Source organism: Pelodiscus sinensis, chromosome 1, assembly GCF_052426305.1.
Source record: "Pelodiscus sinensis isolate ZL-2025 chromosome 1, ASM5242630v1, whole genome shotgun sequence".
NCBI lineage: Eukaryota > Metazoa > Chordata > Testudines > Trionychidae > Pelodiscus > Pelodiscus sinensis.
Genome location: NC_143052.1, coordinates 230695074 through 230713354, shown reverse-complemented (window position 1 = coordinate 230713354; position 18281 = coordinate 230695074). Strand labels below are relative to the sequence as shown.

The window sequence follows — 18281 nt, the reverse complement described above, 5'->3', positions numbered from 1 at the left end:
ATATTGATGTAATGAATGCCATGCTCAGATACATTAAGCACCATTTCACCTTGAAACACTAAGACAAAGCAAGTAGCTTCATTTACCCTGAAATGAAATCAAGGAGTTGAACATTCTTTCAAGGAACAAATCAGAGGAAGCTTCATGTCATCAGCAGTTCAGAACTCATGACATACAAGCATGTTTTAAAACCATACTACAAATGTAAATAAAACATGAAGAAGCCATACTGTACTTATTAAGCTGACAATTGCTTATTCCAAATGTGTCTGCAAGAATTACTGGACTGTCTTACGGTTTTCCTCTATAGTTCTCTTTTACCCAGAAGAGCAATTCAATAGCTAGATACTCTACCTTAGGAGACTTGGCTGGTATGGGCCTTTTATCTACAGACACAGGACTGTGGGGTACAACACAAGACTCTTCTAAGTCACTTTCTTCATATCCAATTTTGGATTCTTCCACATCTGCCGACTCAGATTTTTTGGGCACTAGAAAATTTTTTAAAAATTACTCAACATGCAAATCTAAATCTTTCCAATGTAGAGAGAATAAATACATGACTATTCACAGTAAAAAATATAAAAGCTGATTATAAAAAGTGTCCACTTGATTTAAACACACCAAAGTAACAAACGATTGTTGCTGATGGTTTGGTTATGCTATCTTTGAAATACTTTGCCATTAAAAACTTAACTACTTTAGAGTTAAGAGGATTTAAACAAACAATTCTGAAAAAGTAGGGCAGTCTCAACAGAAGAAACTCCAATTAAAATCTAACATCACAAGGTATTTCTCCTTTCATATCTCCATATGGCTTTGGAAACAACTAGTTGGTAAATGCATTACACACTTACATACCTAGATAATGGTTAATATAAGGGCAGATAAAATATTTCATGGAAGTGTGCACATCAAGAGCTGTTTAATTACGCATAACTTCAAACAGAAGCCTTTGAATTTGCTTAGCATACATCATGTGGTGGAACGGGAAGGGGGAAGCTGTTTTATTTGCACATACTGCATCTTTAACCACTATAAAATATTAATTGCTTGAGGCTACCATTGGCTTTGTTAATACCTCAGTGGTAAAAAGCATAAGTATTTTAACTGAAACTGTCATCAGCCCTAAAATTATTTTAGTATAATGCATACAGTTTTCCAGATACTACGTAATTAGTTCTAACTTTTTTTTCTGAAAGCTATGTTGTGTCAGCCTCCCTGATGACTAATTGTACATGATTAAAAAGCTATAGGTTGAACCTCTCTAGTGTGACACACACTAGTCCAGAAACATCCATGATTTTAGTTACCTGAATGTCCACTTACCATAAGTGGGGCCAAGTTTCCCACAGTCCCATGAAGTTTTTTTATAGCCACCAATCCTGGTTCTCATTTTTCTGTGCTGTTATTTAGCTCTAAATTTACCCCAGATGTCTTCTAAGTGCCCAGTAAACAATGGAATCATTGGTAATGCTGCTAGACAATATGAACCTCCTATGGTTCAGCAAATACTGTGGTTCAGCATGGGTCAGGTCCAGAGGGTGCCAGACTAGAGAGGTTCAACCTGTATTTCCAAATGTGTGCCAAAAGAAATCTCTGAATGGAGTCCGCAAGGTGAAAAATGTCCATGACCACAGAGTCTTACAGTACCCAGTACAGTAAACTTCAGGAATTATTTGTGGGTGGGTAGAAATTCATGTGAAAGTAAGTGTTTTTCATATTGAGAGCTGTAAACAGAGTGCTTCTTTTAAGAGAGGCTAGAGTGGCTGAAAACAGCATATACTCAGAACTTTGGCTGGTGTATGTAGTGGTTGAAATGATGGAGATTTAGGACTGATCATCTTCTCTTTTTCTTGGATACCAGGAATTTCATGAAGAAGGACCCTATGACTTGACAGGACATGGGCATAGGCTCTATCACCTCTACTGTAGGAAGGAGTCCACTTCCAAGACCAGGATACTGTCGCAAGAGTGATCCCACAGGCAGGATCATGTCAGGACATGTGGATGAGGTAGTGTCATGAACTCAACTATATAGCCATGTTGAATGATAATGGACATGTGGGTCCTGGATGTTATCACACTCCAGGCTGGATGACCCCTGAAGGAGGTGAGTTGCAAGAATGGTGAGTTGCAACTTGGTTGATAGTTCTCTATATGCACTCAGAAATAATGCTTACATGAAAATTGTGTGGCATCACGGACTGTGTTAACAGGCCAGGAAGATATGGCTGTGGAAGCCTGACACTTGTTCAAGGCTCAGTAGGCCACTGGAGGAAGCACAGAGGATCTCTGTAACATTGTTCAGGAAACAGCTGATAGAATTTGCTTCTTGGGTGCTGGTATAGAAATGCTCAGTGATCATAAGGTGGCTCTAGATGTGGCCCAGGGGCTGAAGCCAGCCCACCTAACACTTGGATTAACCCTGCCGACCGCATCTAGCCACTTTCTATTTATATCCTGCTGCCTGTGACACTGAATTTCCAAGAGGTGGCTCAGGTGCAGGTTCCTATTTAAATAGCTCCTGGTTCACAAACACTACCCCAAACAGGGCCCACAGAGCTGCTAACCCTTTAAATAGTTGCAGCAACCCTAGGTAGCTGTCAGGCAATGCAGAAGCAGTGGGGTTAGAGCCCTTTGCTATATGTTTTAATTCAAAGTCTCCAGCCCTGGACAAATTCGAGGGTGGAGACTGCTTGTGACCACTTATCAACATTCATTAAGTGGACCCCCTGTAAAAGTCACTGCCCACCACCTAGAGTCTTTGAAGGAGTGTAAGGAATCAGTCTTCTGGTTGAAGAAGGAGATTCACTGAGAAAGGGAGGAGTTCCCTCAATTGTGTTCTGTAGCTCCCTTGCGAAGCCAAAGGACTGTAAACCAGGATTCTCTCCTAAACAGAGAATACTAGAACTGGAAGGGACCTCAAGAGAACATCAAGACCAATCCCCTACCCTTATAGCAGGACCAAGCATCATCTAGATCATCCCTGATAGACATCTATCTAACCTGCTTTTAAGTATCTCCATTGATGGAGATTCCACAACTTTCCCAGGCAATTTATTCCAGTGTTTCATTACCCTGACAGGAAGTTTTTCCTATTGTCCAACCTAAACTTCCTGTGCTGCAGTTTAAGCCCATGGCTTCTTGTCCTATCAGAGGCCAAAGAGAACAATTTTGTGACACCTTTTAGATATCTGAAAACCACTACCATGTCCCCCTCAGTCTTCTCCTTGCCAAAGCCCAATTCTTTCAGTCTTCCCTCATAGGCCATGTTCTCTAGACCTTTAATCATTCTTGTTGCTCTTCTCTGTATCTTCTCCAATTTCTCCGCATCTTTCTTGAAATGTGGTGCCGAGAACTGGACAGAATACTCTAATTGAGACCTAATTAGCATAGAGTACAGCAGAAGAATGACTTCTCATGTCATGCTCACAACACACCTGTTAATGCATCCCAGAATCATGTTTGCTTTTTTTTTGCAACAGTGTCACACTGATGACTCATTTAGCTTGTGGTCCAATATGACCCCTAGATTCCTTTCAGCAGTACTTCTTCCTAGACGGTCATTTCCCATTTTGAATGTGTGAAACTGATTGTTCCTTCCTAAGTGGAGTATTTTGCATTTGTCCTTATTAAATTCATCCTAATTACCTTAGACCATTTCTCTAGTTTGTACAGATCACTCCGAATTTTGATCCTGTCCTCCCAAAGCACTTGCAACCCCTCCCCCAACTTGGCATCATATGCAAACTTAAGCAGCATACTTTCTATGCCATCATCAAAATCGCTGAAGATATTGAACAGACCCAGTCCTAAAACAGACCCCTTGCAAAACTCCACTTACTATAAACTTCAAACATGACTACGAACCATTAATCACAATTCTTTGACAACGGTTATCCAACCAGTTATGCACCCACCTTATGATAGCCCCATCTAGGTCACGGAAGACTGTAGCAAGTGCCTTACTGAAGTCCAGGTATACCAGTGTTTCTCAACCAGTGGTACGAGTACCCTTAGAGGTACTCAAGAGAAGTCTGGGAGGTACATCAACACAACTGAAATTTGGAGAAAACTGAATTTTTGTTTTTAAGTTTTACCGAGCTTTATTATTTTTGTACTTTTTACACCCAAAAATTTCGTCCCCTGCCCAGCTACAATTAAGTTGTTTAAACAAACGTGTTGCAATGGCAGAAAAAGAAATTGTGTGTCTGAAAACTGTAGGTACTGAGGTACTTTTTTTTTTAAGAGGGTACTTTATAAAAAAAAAAAGATTGAGAAACACTGAGGTATACCATGTCCACCACTTCTCCCTTATCCACAAGACTTGTTATCCTATCAAAGAAAGCTAACAGATTCATTTGACATGACTTGTTCTTTATAAATCCATGCTGGTTGCTACCTATCACCTTACTATCTTCCAGATGTTTGTATTTAAATTCTTTAATTATTTGTTCCATTATCTTCCCTGGCACTAACTGGTCTGTAGTTTCCCAGGTTGTTCTTATTTCCCTTTTTATAGATGGCCACTATATTTGCCCTTTTCCAGTCTTCTGGAATCTCTCTTGACTTCCATGATTTTTCAAAGATGATAGAGGAGGTTTCCGATCCTTTGGCTATCAGCTCCTTGAGTATTCTAGGATGCATTTCATCAGACCTTGGTGACTTGAACACATCAAAGATAAGCATTTGCTTATCAGATAGTTGACTAGTCACTTACATCCCTCTCTCTGTCCTAATAAAGAAGTGTTACTTACATATACACAAAGCTATGAGGGGGGAGTTGGTTCTTTTGTTTTGTTAAAGTATTGCTATTCGCTTACCTCTTCTTTTCCTTTTCTCTCGAATTATCTTCTGAGCTATCCTCCTCCATCGGGGCAAAGAGCTCAGAAGTTTAAACTTTGACATTATGGAGATGTCATTGCAGACTGCAGGACGCAATTCATTGAACAGGAACCTCAAACGTTCAATGACAGGAGCACAAACTTCCTTGTAAGAGCGGCCTTGTTCTTGATGTGTCTAAAACAGGAACGGGAACAGATTATAAACTTAATATACAAATAAAACAGGAGTCAATTGTCATTTTTAATAGTTAGGGTTGAAAAGAAGTTAAACTACAGTTGGTTAGAGGCTCACCTTAATTAGTGAGCATTTTGCCTGATATACAACACGACACACATCTACTACAGATTTTGGTAAGGTTCTGTGTTTGACTTGATCAACTCCCAGCGTACTAGGATGAACTAGAGACAATGCCACATGACCTGAATGAGAAAAAACACATTAATATCTATTTCTAAGATTGAGGAGGGTGGGAGTTAAATTTGTTTAAAAGGTGTTCTGAAACAGCTACATCAACTTACCTAAATCCTCATGCTTTAGAAGACAACATAAGAGTAACCGGCCTACTTCTTCCACAGGATGTTCAGGAGGAAATGTGATTGGTGTTGTCAAGTGACATTGTTTGCAGTATCTCTCTACCTGACATAAAAAGTCCTAAAAAGAAACATTAAAGTCAAAGAAAAAGTAATATCACACTCTCCGGGCATAACAACGTAGAACACTACAGCCAGCACTCAAGTGAAAATACAATCATATCCTAGGCTAAATACATTTAGAAGCTACAGATATTCTCAATTCATGGCATGAATCGCCTAATTTACTAGAAGTACAAAAACTATTATACCAAACAGCAATCCTTACTACTGTAGGGATGTTTGAGTGTAAACAACTATTTAACTGATAAGAGGATGCTTGTCTGGTAACAATGTCACTTACACTCAGTGAAGTCACCTCCCCAGGAGCCAGGCTAGCTGCCCCACTCCTGGGGAGGCTTCACTGCAAAACACTGTGCAACCACTGAGATTTTCAGCAGTTACATAGTTACTCTATCAATTTTTAACATCCCTACCTTACTGTCATTCTCAAGATTAAATAGCCTCTCAGAGGGCTCTCACCCTACACAACATAGCAACAAAATTTGAAACTGCTTCTGACATCTTCTCCAGCTTATTAGGCCAAGCCTAGTCTTAAATACTTCCTCCTAAAGATAATTATTTCAAAATTATATTTTGATACAGGAGGTCAGAATAGGAATCATGGGGATAGAAATGAAGATGGACACTTGTGTGGGGACATACGGAGGTATGCCAAGATCAGTAAACAACCTAAGCACAATAGCTGCATAATCATTCTATATTTACTGCAAAATAACTATACTATTACAAAAAAAAATCTATAAGTGTGAAAGTGCAGGACACTCATTGAGAAAGATGGATATAGATTGTGGTCACTAAGTACACAGCACCTCCTCCCTCTAACTGGAAGATAATTCTTAGTACAAATGGTAACAAACCCTGGTTTACACCATCCCTAATGCTTAAATGGAACAGACACAGTATTCAATTTCCTTTCAAGTAATATTAAGTTTAAATCACTTGGAATTCATAATAAAAACTGCATACGGAAATCAGTTTCAATTGAATCATACATTAGTTAGGATGTAAGTGGTTAGTGACTATGGCTTGATATGCAACAGCTATAAGTCAGGGCAGATAACAGGTGAACCACAAGTCAAATGTTGCAACAGAAAATGTAGTTGACAACTGGCAGTGAACCGAAATTGCTCTACCAAGTACACATTCTGTAAGTGTTTGGAAACACTCATTTCACTTTTGGTGTCTTTTGAATTGTTTCTCCAGCAACAATTCAGAGCACTTGTTGATGGCCACATTTAAACTATTTCCTGGTAAAGATAAAAACTAAGGATTTTACCTTCACAGTGTGATCCTGAATATTGTTATCTGCAATGGCTTGCAGAAATGGCTGGGAATGGTCACTCAAGGTCAGTCGATGGGAATACAGTTTGGATTTGTTTGGAGTAGTGTTTCCAGGAGAACTGCAGTGGTCTTCATCTTTCTCCTCATTGTAACTGTAATGTATCTGACTGGTCTGCAAACCGCCAGAGAAGATAGAGGACTTCAGCCATTCTAACAAGAGGGAAAACAACATGTGGATGTGTGGGTTTTTTCTGCCAGGCAAAGCTATCACTAATCCTTCTTTTAAAGCTACCTATTATAAATCCTTCTTTAAAACAAAGAAATAAATTTACTTGCAAACATTAGTAAATTTAGAATACTTTCATACATATTTGGTGAAGATAAATAATTCACCAAAGATAAATCAGAAAATAATTGACAAAATATTTGTAAATTAAGTGAAGTCACATCTTAGCCATTCTGTTACAGGAGCCAATTCTCACCTGAGGCCACCAACTATGAAGAAGCTATGAAAGTTTTAGCAACTATTCTAACAGCAGCCATATTGGAACAGAATCATGGTCCTGGTCCAATGTGACAGCAGACAGACACAGATTCATCAGAAGGAGATACAATGAGTCAACATTAGAGTCTGCTCTTCCACCTTATGAAGAACTCACCCTAACCCCTAATAAGAGATCAATTTAAACCTCGAAGCACCAAGTTTTACCACCCTTCCAATAGTCTTGTTACCATTAAATATTAAAACTCTGGATATTCTAGTTATTCAAATAATCAACGAGCCCATCTTTGAATTTTGTTCAATTCTTGGCCAAGAACGGACATATACATGATTGAGCCTTTTAAAAATGCATGACGGGTCCCAGAAGTGTATACAGAAAGGTACATGAAGCATGCAAGCCTGTTACAGTTTGATGTAAGTATTGGGAGACATTACAAGGTCTTACATGCATAGACATGTCAGTACTCCCACTGAAGTCTATTAAACTACTTAATGCATATTTCTGCTGCACTGTAAACAAAATACTAATTTATTTTCCCTCTGAAGTTCTTGAATTCAATTGGAAAAAACAGTATTGGTTCCATGGTTAGTCCCCTTCCACACATTAAAGAAATGACTTTTAAAAGAAGAAATTCAGACCAGTAAACCAAAGTGGTTTAGAAGACATGCAGAAAAATATTAAATAGAAGAGAGAAGACAGTGAACGTAGTGAGGATAAGGAATGAAATGATACATAAAGGATTTTTCCTTTTTTCACTTCTGCTGCTGTCAGTAAGTGAGGGTTTGAAGACAGCACATACCACACTGTTCTAAAAACTACAGAGCAAGGAAAATACACAAAAGAAAGGCATTTAATCATCTGAATAAAAGTGAATTAATTACACTAACAAGTGAAAGAGCCACAAGTCTGCAACAGAAGGAGAAAACTGAGAGGAACAGCCAAAGAGAAGAATGAAGTATTAAAAGTTTTCTAATGATAAAAACGAACAAGAAATGTTTAGACTATGTCCAAAAGAAAATAAGGCAAAAAATGCTAAATTTCTTTTACTCTGGTTTAAACATGGTATGGGAAACATGCAACTGTACTGTACACCATCTGTTACTTCTAATTTAACTGAAATTCAAATTGTGCTTACTGGCACATTCAACCTCTACAGGAGAAAGTGGTGTGCTCATTGCTAGGTAGGATGCATGCAGTCCAAGAAGCAGCCCCAGATTTCTTTCTGTATCTATGAGAGGTGATGACAGACTGCCAAGATCTGGTGTTGTAATCACTTCCTGGTCAGGCTAAACAAAAGAAATGACAGATTAAGTCAAAAAGTTAATTTCAACAAGAGTTTAAAAACAAAGCTATTTTTTTCCTATTTTGAAGAGGTAAATTAATTATTAATACAATCATAAGTTAAATTTCCTTCAAAGTGGAATGACTTTGTCTCTACATCAGTCATTTATAACCTAAGCTTTTGCTGCAGGTCCTAGGTATCAATCCTACAGGCTGAAAAACTAATTTCTCCAAATAACTTACTATTGTACATATGATGTGCTATTATATTTTTACCTCCATATATTGGCCAACACAAAAGGCATGCATCGACTCTCTTGTATCCTCAAATTGCAAGGCCGCTTCCAAAGCAACAACTGGGTCCTCACCTACAAATTGAGCTAGAAAAAAAGAATATTTAGTAGTTCTGTAATATCTAAACAGATGTTTAGAGCACCTAATTTTAAAACAAAACAGAAATCTGTGCCCCTGCAGTTAGAAGTTGAAACTCACCAAGTATACTATTTCCTGTTAAAGATTGGGTCTGAAAATCTTTTATATCATACACTTTCCCATCAATCACTGTCCAGAAACCTCCATCTTTATTATGGTTCTCTAGATCAGCTTTACGTATAAGTGTTACCTCTTCGTTATTTCTGCAGCTCTGGCCAGTAAAAAATGAACCTATTGATGAAAACCAAAAACATTATTTATTACATGCATTTTACTGCCAATGCTATTTTTAAGGAAACTAACAAAATTGCACTAGGATAATTCTATAAAGCAACACATTCTGCGAAGGTGAGGTGTCCCACAAACACAACTGGCAAACAATTTCATAAGTATTATAGTTATATCAAACACACAGCAGCAGACAGTACAGTCCACTTGCACAGATATGTAGCAAATCCCAAGTGTCTCTACCCTCATTTCCTCATCTGATAGCGTGGAAAGCACTGAATACCTTTTCCATGAGAGGCATAAGGATCTTGCACAAAAAGGGGGTTTTGCGCAAAAAGGAAACGTCCACACTGCTTGTTCTTGCACAAAAACCGCTTGAGCAAAAATGGCTCAAATAGATTATGGAAACGAAGTGCGACAAAATGCTAACCAGCGCTTCATTTACAGACTCTATGCCGGCAAAAGCCAACAGTGTAGACATAGCCTTAAGGTTTTTAAGTCTCTTACTGCAAAGGATATTTCGCCAGCCTCTAATCTTTTTGTAGTTCTCTATAGCCTCTCTGGTTCTTCAAAAACCCTATTTAAAATACTTCTAAAACTATTTTTACCCCACCTCTCTATTTAAAATATTCAAGGCAGCTTACAAAATTTTAAAGCCACCTTCTGAAAGCATGCTGTCAGGTAAGACCAGAACCACCGCAAAACAGTGCCTCCAATACCCAACTCCACCAGCTCTCCAGAAGGGTACCATGGTATTAAAAGCCACCAAAAGGTCCAAGAGAATCAACAGGACCCCTTGTCAATCTCTTGGCATAGGTCGTCTATCAGGGCAACCAAGGTAGTTTACATTCCAAAATCAGACCTGAAGCCAGACTGAAATGGATCTAGACAGGGGCGGCCTGTGACTATAGGCAGATTAAGGCACTGCCTAGGGCGCCGCTGCCCGATGACGACGTCACAGGGGCGCCCGCCGATGACATGAGTCCATTGACGGCCCTGCAGGCGGGGAAGCTGATTGCGTTCTCCGCCTGGGGCGCCAGCTACTGCAGCCGGCCTCAGGCTGTTCCTGGATCCAGATAATTCGTTTCTTCCAAGAAAGCTTGGAGTTGCAACGCCACCACCCACTCGAGTACCTTGGCCCATGAAGGGAATATTAGCGACTGGGTGACAGTTATCCAAATTGTGTGAATTCAGGAAAGGCTTCTTTAGGAATAGTTTTACCACCATCTCTTTCAAGGAGGTGGGAAGTGTCCCAGATCTAAAAGAAACATTAATAATCCCCTGGACCCAACCAGTCATCCCTTCCTGACTTGATTTAATAAGCCACAAAGGGCAAGGGTCGAGCAAGAACATGGTCAGTTGCATTCTTCCAAGCACCTTGTCCGCATCTTCAGTCTGCAAAAGCCAAAAGCGATAAAAAGAAAAGCAACTAGGCAGCGTGCTCAATACATTCCGTACCCCGCTTACATGACAGAGTCCAAGTCAGACCAGGTGCAAACGATCTTACCTGCAAAATGCTTCACAAACAAGTCCCAGTGGATTGCTGAGGGCTCCTCCATCTCATCACAATGACTAAACTGTAAGAGGCCCCACCCCATTCAAAACAATTCCACCCGACAGCGCTGTGCAAATGCGATGCGGATGGATGTAGCCAGACACGAACCCCATCTTGTTCCCCCCCTCCCCCAGAGAGCAAGAGAAAGGCAGTCAGCCTTTGATACCCTGGGAACGCAGGTGTGGTGCCTGTCCCTGACACTACCATAAACAGAAACCAGACAGTAAATGGGCTAGCTGATGACTGGGAGGCCTCCCGTCGCCGTGATGGCTAGTATCAGTAATTGACACGCCTGCACTGTCTCAGGAGAGGAATCTTCGCCCATCACATACCAGAGGTGCCCATTGTCTGCATCTTCCCAGGTGTGAATTATGCTTTGCACCCTTCGTGGGAAACTTGGCGTTCAAAGCCATTTTTCCTAATTGGCCACTTGAGACCAGGAAGAAGCCCATGTGACCCAAGGGGTATAAAGAGGGTTGAGTTGCCCACCCCATTTGAGCTCCAATCACCTACACCTGCTGGCAGGTATTGATTGTCTCCCGAGGTCCGTGGGACGCCCAACCTCACCCTACTTCTTCCCGAGGGATTGAGAGAAAGACGCTGGCCACGCCAAGTCTAGAACGCAGGGGTGAGAATCGTACCTGCAATGTGTTTTCTTTATGTGTATACTTTAATTGTCACTCTGTTATAAGTTTAGTTACTTTATTATAGTTTAAGGCAAGCTGCTTCATTTCTATTGTAAACTGCCTTTGGTAAGGTGATTTAGCTATAAACTTTGGGAATAAGTGGGGTGCCCTCATTCACTTATAAAATATATATATACTGAACCAAGTTTCTTTATTTCTTTTCTCTTTCTTTCTCCTATAAATAAGCCAGTGCGTGTCAAGCTTCTGACTTGAACCAGTGCTGCTGTACCCGAACCGAACACAAACAAAAGAACTTCAGCCAGTCAAAAGGGACAGGTATAAGAAGAGCTTGGGTGTTTTGGATTGTGTCCCTTCCAGGAGACAGATCCGTTGGGGCACCTCTCAGCCTCCCCAGGCTGCCCGCTGCGAAGGGATTTCTGTATCCTAGCAGCTAAAATCTGAGGTGTAATAAGCTCTTCCTACAAACTCAGGGCATCTGAGAGCCTGTTGGCTGCCCTCTGCGATGGGACCCCGGTCCTAGCAGTAAAGTCACAGACGTTAAACTATTTTTCGGGGCGCCCTCCAGCCTCCTAGGCTGCCCACTGCAACGAGACTTTGCGTCTCAGCAGTTGAAGACTTGGGTGTGACACACACACACAGTCCTGACCATTTCGGCTGACAATGGAGAAGTAGCTTTTCTTTGCTGTCAGCACCACTATAGAGTAGGCTTGCAATTCAGCTCTAACCCGCAATAGGATGCGGCTTGATTTCTCTTCCAGGGGTGCTTTAGCCATTGACCTGGGCATCGAGAGGACCACTAGCCATAACCTTCTCTCACCAAGAACTTTCCTCTGCCCTCCCTGCTGTCACCAGGCGCTGAATAGGCCACCACAAAACCAACATGCTGCTCTCACCAGCACAAACAAAGAAATACAAAACCACACACAAACACGCGCGCGCAAACAAACCACCACCACAACACAAGATACACCCTGACTCTTGGTCTGCCCCAAAGGGCAATCCTCTGACACACCCTGCTACCAGCAGCAGCCTCTTGAGTTTAAGCCTGCCCCTGGCAAAGGCTGGATTCAATACCTGCAGTTGGATGTTCTTAGTTTTAAAGGAGCAGGTCTCTTACCCAGGAGGTGGTGAAGCAAGAGTAGCAGCAGGGCAGAAGTCTTTCTTCAAGTGTGGTCTGGGAAAGATATTGGTGCTTACTCCCATCCCTCAACCCTTCCTCCTCCTCCTCCTCCTCCTCCTCCTCCACCTGACTATGGAGTCTGAGGGAAGCTCAAATATTGACATCAAAACTGTATGCGGTATTCTAGCATCTCTCACCAATACCATATGCACAGGTAAAAATTAGCTCCCTACTCCCCTCTTCAACCCAAAGTAAGCATTAGTCCTTTTTGTGACAGCATCACACTGGAGCTCATCTTGAGTTGTCCACTAAGATCCATAAATCTTTTCAGTCATTGCTTTCAAATACAGTCCCCCCCAGTCTTTAGGCATGGCCTTCATTCTTCATTACTGGATATATGACCTTGCATTTGGCTGTATTAAAATATATATTATTTGAATGAGCCCAGATTAACAAGTGATCCAGACTCCTCTGTATAAATGTCTTCATGATTTATCACTCTGATAATCTTCATACCAATTTGTATTATCCATTTTCACTTTACTTCCTGATTAAGTTTATTGATCAGCATCAGGCCTTCAACAGACCCACGTGGAACCTATACTTACACCCATGGTTCTTCATTCACAACTACTATCTGAGGTCTGTCAGGTTACCAGCTCTTTGCATTGGCACAAATGACACTAGGGAGGCATAGACATACTCCTCAGAATTTAAAATAAACAAAAAACCTGATGCCAACCAAGGTATTATACTGCAAGTAACATGGCTGTTAAAAGATTTTAAGCAACTTTAAACTCCTCTAAGCATTTTTCTGCTGGGTGGGAAGGAAGGGGATAACAACAGAGTTCTACATATATGCTTTTCCTCATTTTTAATACAGGCAGTCCCTGGGTTACATGGATCCGACTTATATCGGATCCCTATTTACAAATGGGGTGAGGCAACCCCGCACTAGCTGCTTCCCCCCAGCAGACCAGGGAGACGCGAAGCTAGCGCCCCCCCCCCCTCCCAGCAGACCAGGGAGACGCAGAGCGGCTTTTCTCAGCAGACACCTCAGCTTGAGAATAAAGGATTGAGGGAAGTGAGGTGTGGGAGAATAAAACTGAGCTCTGGAGAAATGTTTGGCTAGAGTTTCCCCTACAATATGTACCAGTTCCGACTTACATACAAATTCAACTTAAGAACAAACCTACATTCCCTATCTTGTACGTAACCCGGGGACTGCCTGTATACCTATATGATGGGCATTATTGGGTTTAGTCTAATCAACTGTTATCAAGGGAGAGAAACATTTCACCTAAAATTACTGCAACTTTATCAGAAGGAACTGTAATAACAAACACTTATTTTTATTGTGCTCCCCCCCAAAGTGTGTCCCCCCTAGTAGATTGAGTGCCTGTGCAAATAAAGAGTGTCATTCGACCAATTCTTTTGTTAGCTCCATACAAGTGTGCTGAAGACAAAGCCCCATTAGCGTTTCAGGTTTAAAAACAACATGTGTCTTGTTCTCCTTAATGTTCAAATCTCAAGAGATAGTTCGTTAAAACCTCCAGTGTCTGCTTCAGAACGAGTCAAAACTGTCATGACAACTACTGGTTCTAACTCCCATCCACAGCACACAAACTATAGACAGAGATTGCTTGGCAACTGTGAGCACTTCTCTAGTGTGCTGATGCACAGAAAGGACTGCCAGCCTGCTATTTCTATTCTGGGCAATTATCTATTAGTGCCTTGGAAGGAGATCAGAAAGCCTACAGGTGCCTACCAGTTAATAAATAAGACACCTTGAGGAGATACATGCACCATCAGTAGTAATTACGAATAAAGACGTGTTTCACTGCCAGTCTCCCCACTATTGCTACACAAGCCTCAAGTTCACAATCCCTCATTCATCTGACAGTAGAAGTTTCCATTAGAAGAGAGTTCAAGTCACATACACCACACAGAAACAAAGGACTCTGTGGTAAAGGCACAGGAATTCAAAACTATTACACAAGTGAAAATACATTTTCAACTAGCATATCTTGAAAAAATCAGAGGAAGAAATGTAAAAGAAAAACTCAAAATTATGGAGACCAAGATGCAACACTGCTCAACGCAACACAAAATGAATTCTATAGTTTAATTAGGCAAATTTAGACAAATTCCTGAAGAAATGTCAAAGAAATTATCAGCTTCTGATTGAAACAGCACCAGTAGTCAGTTGAGCACCTCATCAGTCTATAGCAGGGGAGTCCAAACTTTTTTCAAGGAGGGCCAGATTTGATGAAGTGAACATGCGTGAGGGCCGACCATTTTGCCTGACATTCTTTGAACCATTAAAATTAAATGCAAATTAACTATTTTATGCAAAGTTTATTGCAAACGGCATACTTTTCATTTCGTCACATGGATGACAAATCTAAACAGGTGTTAAATCACTCTGCCTTTCATATCTGAAGGCCAGATGAAAAAAAATCCAGGAAGCTGAAATATATGTCAGGAACATTGTAAAGTACATAACATATTATTGGTAATAAAGGTTGTCTGTCAACTTTTAAGTTCAAAAAATATGAACAGGAACATAACACCAAGTATACATGTTGTGTCCAAATATATTTATAACTGATTTAGACCAACTGACATTAACTGAGATTTTAGAATGTATTCATCTCAATACATATGGATTTGTTGGGGGCCTTAAAAGATAGATATTGCAAAATTACCTGTGGGGCCATATTAAACCGGAACACGGGCCGCAATTGGCCCGTGGGCTGGACTTTGGACATGCCTGGTCTATAGTGAAAACTCAAATTAGAAGCAGCTAAGCTTCCAAACACCACCAATGGTTAACATACAGAGGGGCTGACTGCCAGGAAGGAAACCTTGACCTCCACGGTTCGGGACCATCCAGGTCTCGAGGGTACCAGACAGGGAAGTCCAACCTGTACCATTACATGTAAAAATCCTTATAATTTCAGTACTACTTTCAATTCATAACCCCATAACATTACAGGCCAGCTGTTCCCAAACTTCAATGCCACCTTCTCCATACAGAGTCACCAAGTGAACTGATGGACATCAAGCTCACATACCACAGTTTGGTACCCTCGCTACAGACTATAAACAAATTTCCAGTGCTGGAGGAAGACATCAACAGCTTGTCTCCAAGGAACCAAAAACCAGACATGACTTGTAGGTAGAGGAGAAGAAACTATTTAATGGTTCAAAAATGGTCATCAAAGAAGCAATCAATAGTATTGGAAAGATGAGGCAGATACCACAAAACTGCTCTCATAGTGCTCCAATACACACCCATCATTTCGGCAGCTCTGACCGTTTTTGCGGAGGTAGATTACCATACTAAATTTGTGGCTTTAGATGGAAAGAATAAGGTATAATAAATTTGCCAAATTAAGATTTTGAATTAAGTTCCTTGGTATAAGTGTTAGGAGCAGCTGCTATACTCTGAGCCACCTACTACAGCACCGCCTCTTCCTTCCTACATAAATTTTAAATAAATTTTATCTTCAGTAAATGTTTATGATTATGGAAGTTACCCCAACAAACAAAATTTAAAAAAATGTTTCTTTTGATAGACAAGTTTAAATAGCAATTAAAACATGAGAAATGTATCACTGACATAATTCACAATAAACAGTACAACAACAGTTTGATAAAACAAGGAAATTTTAAAGTTTTGAATTTAAATAATACTATTGTTAAAAAGGATTGTGCTTTGCTTCATGGAAAGGAATTTTAAATAGTGTAAGACTGATAGTCACAAATGTGTATATTAAATCCCAACTAAGTGTTCTAACTGCTTTCAGTAAGTGCAACATACCCATTATTCCAGGCCATGCTAAATCCTCATTGTCGTCTCTTTCTTTTCCAGGAGCCAGATGGTTGAATCTGTCCAGATGCTCTAGAAGGCCAGCTAACAGAGGAATAGCACCAGCTTCCTGCATCAGTCCAGCATTTTTATTGAGAAGCAACACTATAGAAACTACCAATTCTGGAAGGAGAACACCTAGAAAGCAGAAAACACTGTCACTTAAGATGAGACAGGTAGATGTATAGGGGGACTTTTGATCTGGTCCACAGTATTTATTCTCCTTTTTACTTACTACTTTAAAGTTATCTTTTTCTCTCTCCCTTTAATGTGCTCTTCCTTGCATCTTCTTTTTAATTTGGAGACACACACACTCAACTTAATGAGAGTCAAAAGTTTCATAGATTATCAACAATATAGCCTAAATCAGCCATGGGGAACCTTCTTTGGGTTGGGGGCCACTGAAGTGAGAAGAAAAACAAAACAAACCCCCCTCCTCCCCGACTGAGAAGACACTCGCCCACATTCCTCTCATATACCAGAGCCTGGGGGGACTTGGGCTAGTAGATTCTGTGTGCTCCAGCCCTGCAGGAGGACTGATGGAGGGGTGGAGCGGCAGCACAGGCTCCCCAGTGCTGGGGTGGGGGAGCCCCGAGCCTTGGGGGTCAGATCCAGGCAAGCCGGAGACTACAACTGGTTCCCCCGCCCCTGACCTAAATGATTATGTACAGGGAAATGAGATGTTTGCTACATACTGATTTTCCAGGAGAAAATGAAAGATACCTGTTAAATCTCCATCCACAACCCGAGATACTTCTGCAAAATGTCTGTGACTAGTGGATGCAATGCTGATTGCCACCGGTAGTATATCACCAATGTGTGTGCACAAAAGTGCTGTGTATTTCTTTAGCAGAGAACCAACTCCTAGAAGCTCAGGGCCTATGAAAAAGTGAAGGGTCACAGAAAACAATCAAAGTAACTACTGAAATGAATAAAATAAAAGCTTCCCTTTGGATTCTATACTACTTACAAACCACTCAAACACCACCTCAATATTAACACTCAATTAAGAAAAAAAGCACATTTTTGGTACAGAACTAAGTTTAAGTCCGAGATGCTGCGTTTTTGGAGGGGTTTTTTTTGTTTGTTTTTTAAGAGCACAGACTAATCAGAATTTAAATAAAGCCTGTAAACATGATAACCTGGAGCTGCAGTAGCATTAAATCTCCTATGCTATTTATGGCCATTTCTAACCTGATGTGAGGGAGACTTTCAGGGAAGTTGTCTCTGATACTGCTAGAAGTTTTGCTACCAATTTAGTAGGTATCTTTCTTCCTTCTAAGTCAACATGTTTTGGACATATGCTGCTGCTGCGGCCACCATTTTTGTTAATGTAATATCAAGTGGCATTAAACTCCCATGGAAATCTTCAAAATTATAGGTGAATGTTTAAACCTGAGGTCCAAGGTGAAGTTCAATTTGGATAATTACAATCTTTCTATGTAAGATTTCCAACTTGTTTTATTATTGTGTACTAATGCATTCGGGCTATTCTAAATATCTCCCTTCCATTTACTGCCTCCTCAATGCACTTGGTATTCTACCAGTCTATTAAATTCTCCTTACTCAGAATACATGCCTAACTCCTGCCCAGCAAACATCCTCTTTTGTCCTCACTGAAACCCCTTCTTTAAACTCATTTCTTACAGAAATCATCCCTACATTATTAGCCCTAACAGCAATCTCTGCTGACTCTCCTCTTCCTGAACAAAAAATATACATTTTGATTCTCAATTAGCAAGACATACAGAACAGGGAATGAATATGTTCTGAAAGGCATTGCTTATATTTGTAATACTATTTACTCTTAATAATAATATTGCTATGCACTGTTAATTACTGTTTCATACTAAAATAAT

At 40.4% G+C, this 18281-nt stretch overlaps 1 protein-coding gene across 4 annotated transcripts in view; it reads right to left on the bottom strand.

Moving 5' to 3' along the window:
* The window catches only part of HERC2 (HECT and RLD domain containing E3 ubiquitin protein ligase 2), a 200367-nt gene that overhangs the window by 109972 nt on the left and 72114 nt on the right, over window positions 1–18281 (bottom strand). For all 4 annotated transcript variants that reach the window (XM_075916267.2, XM_075916303.2, XM_075916286.2 and 1 more), the window contains exons 22-31: window positions 17146–17301; window positions 16375–16560; window positions 9059–9229; window positions 8843–8946; window positions 8421–8571; window positions 6778–6992; window positions 5367–5499; window positions 5140–5267; window positions 4827–5022; window positions 355–491 (exon numbers count right to left, since the gene is read on the bottom strand). In XM_075916267.2, the coding sequence (XP_075772382.2) occupies window positions 355–491; window positions 4827–5022; window positions 5140–5267; window positions 5367–5499; window positions 6778–6992; window positions 8421–8571; window positions 8843–8946; window positions 9059–9229; window positions 16375–16560; window positions 17146–17301 (1577 nt within the window). The remainder of the gene's footprint in view (window positions 1–354; window positions 492–4826; window positions 5023–5139; window positions 5268–5366; window positions 5500–6777; window positions 6993–8420; window positions 8572–8842; window positions 8947–9058; window positions 9230–16374; window positions 16561–17145; window positions 17302–18281) is intronic.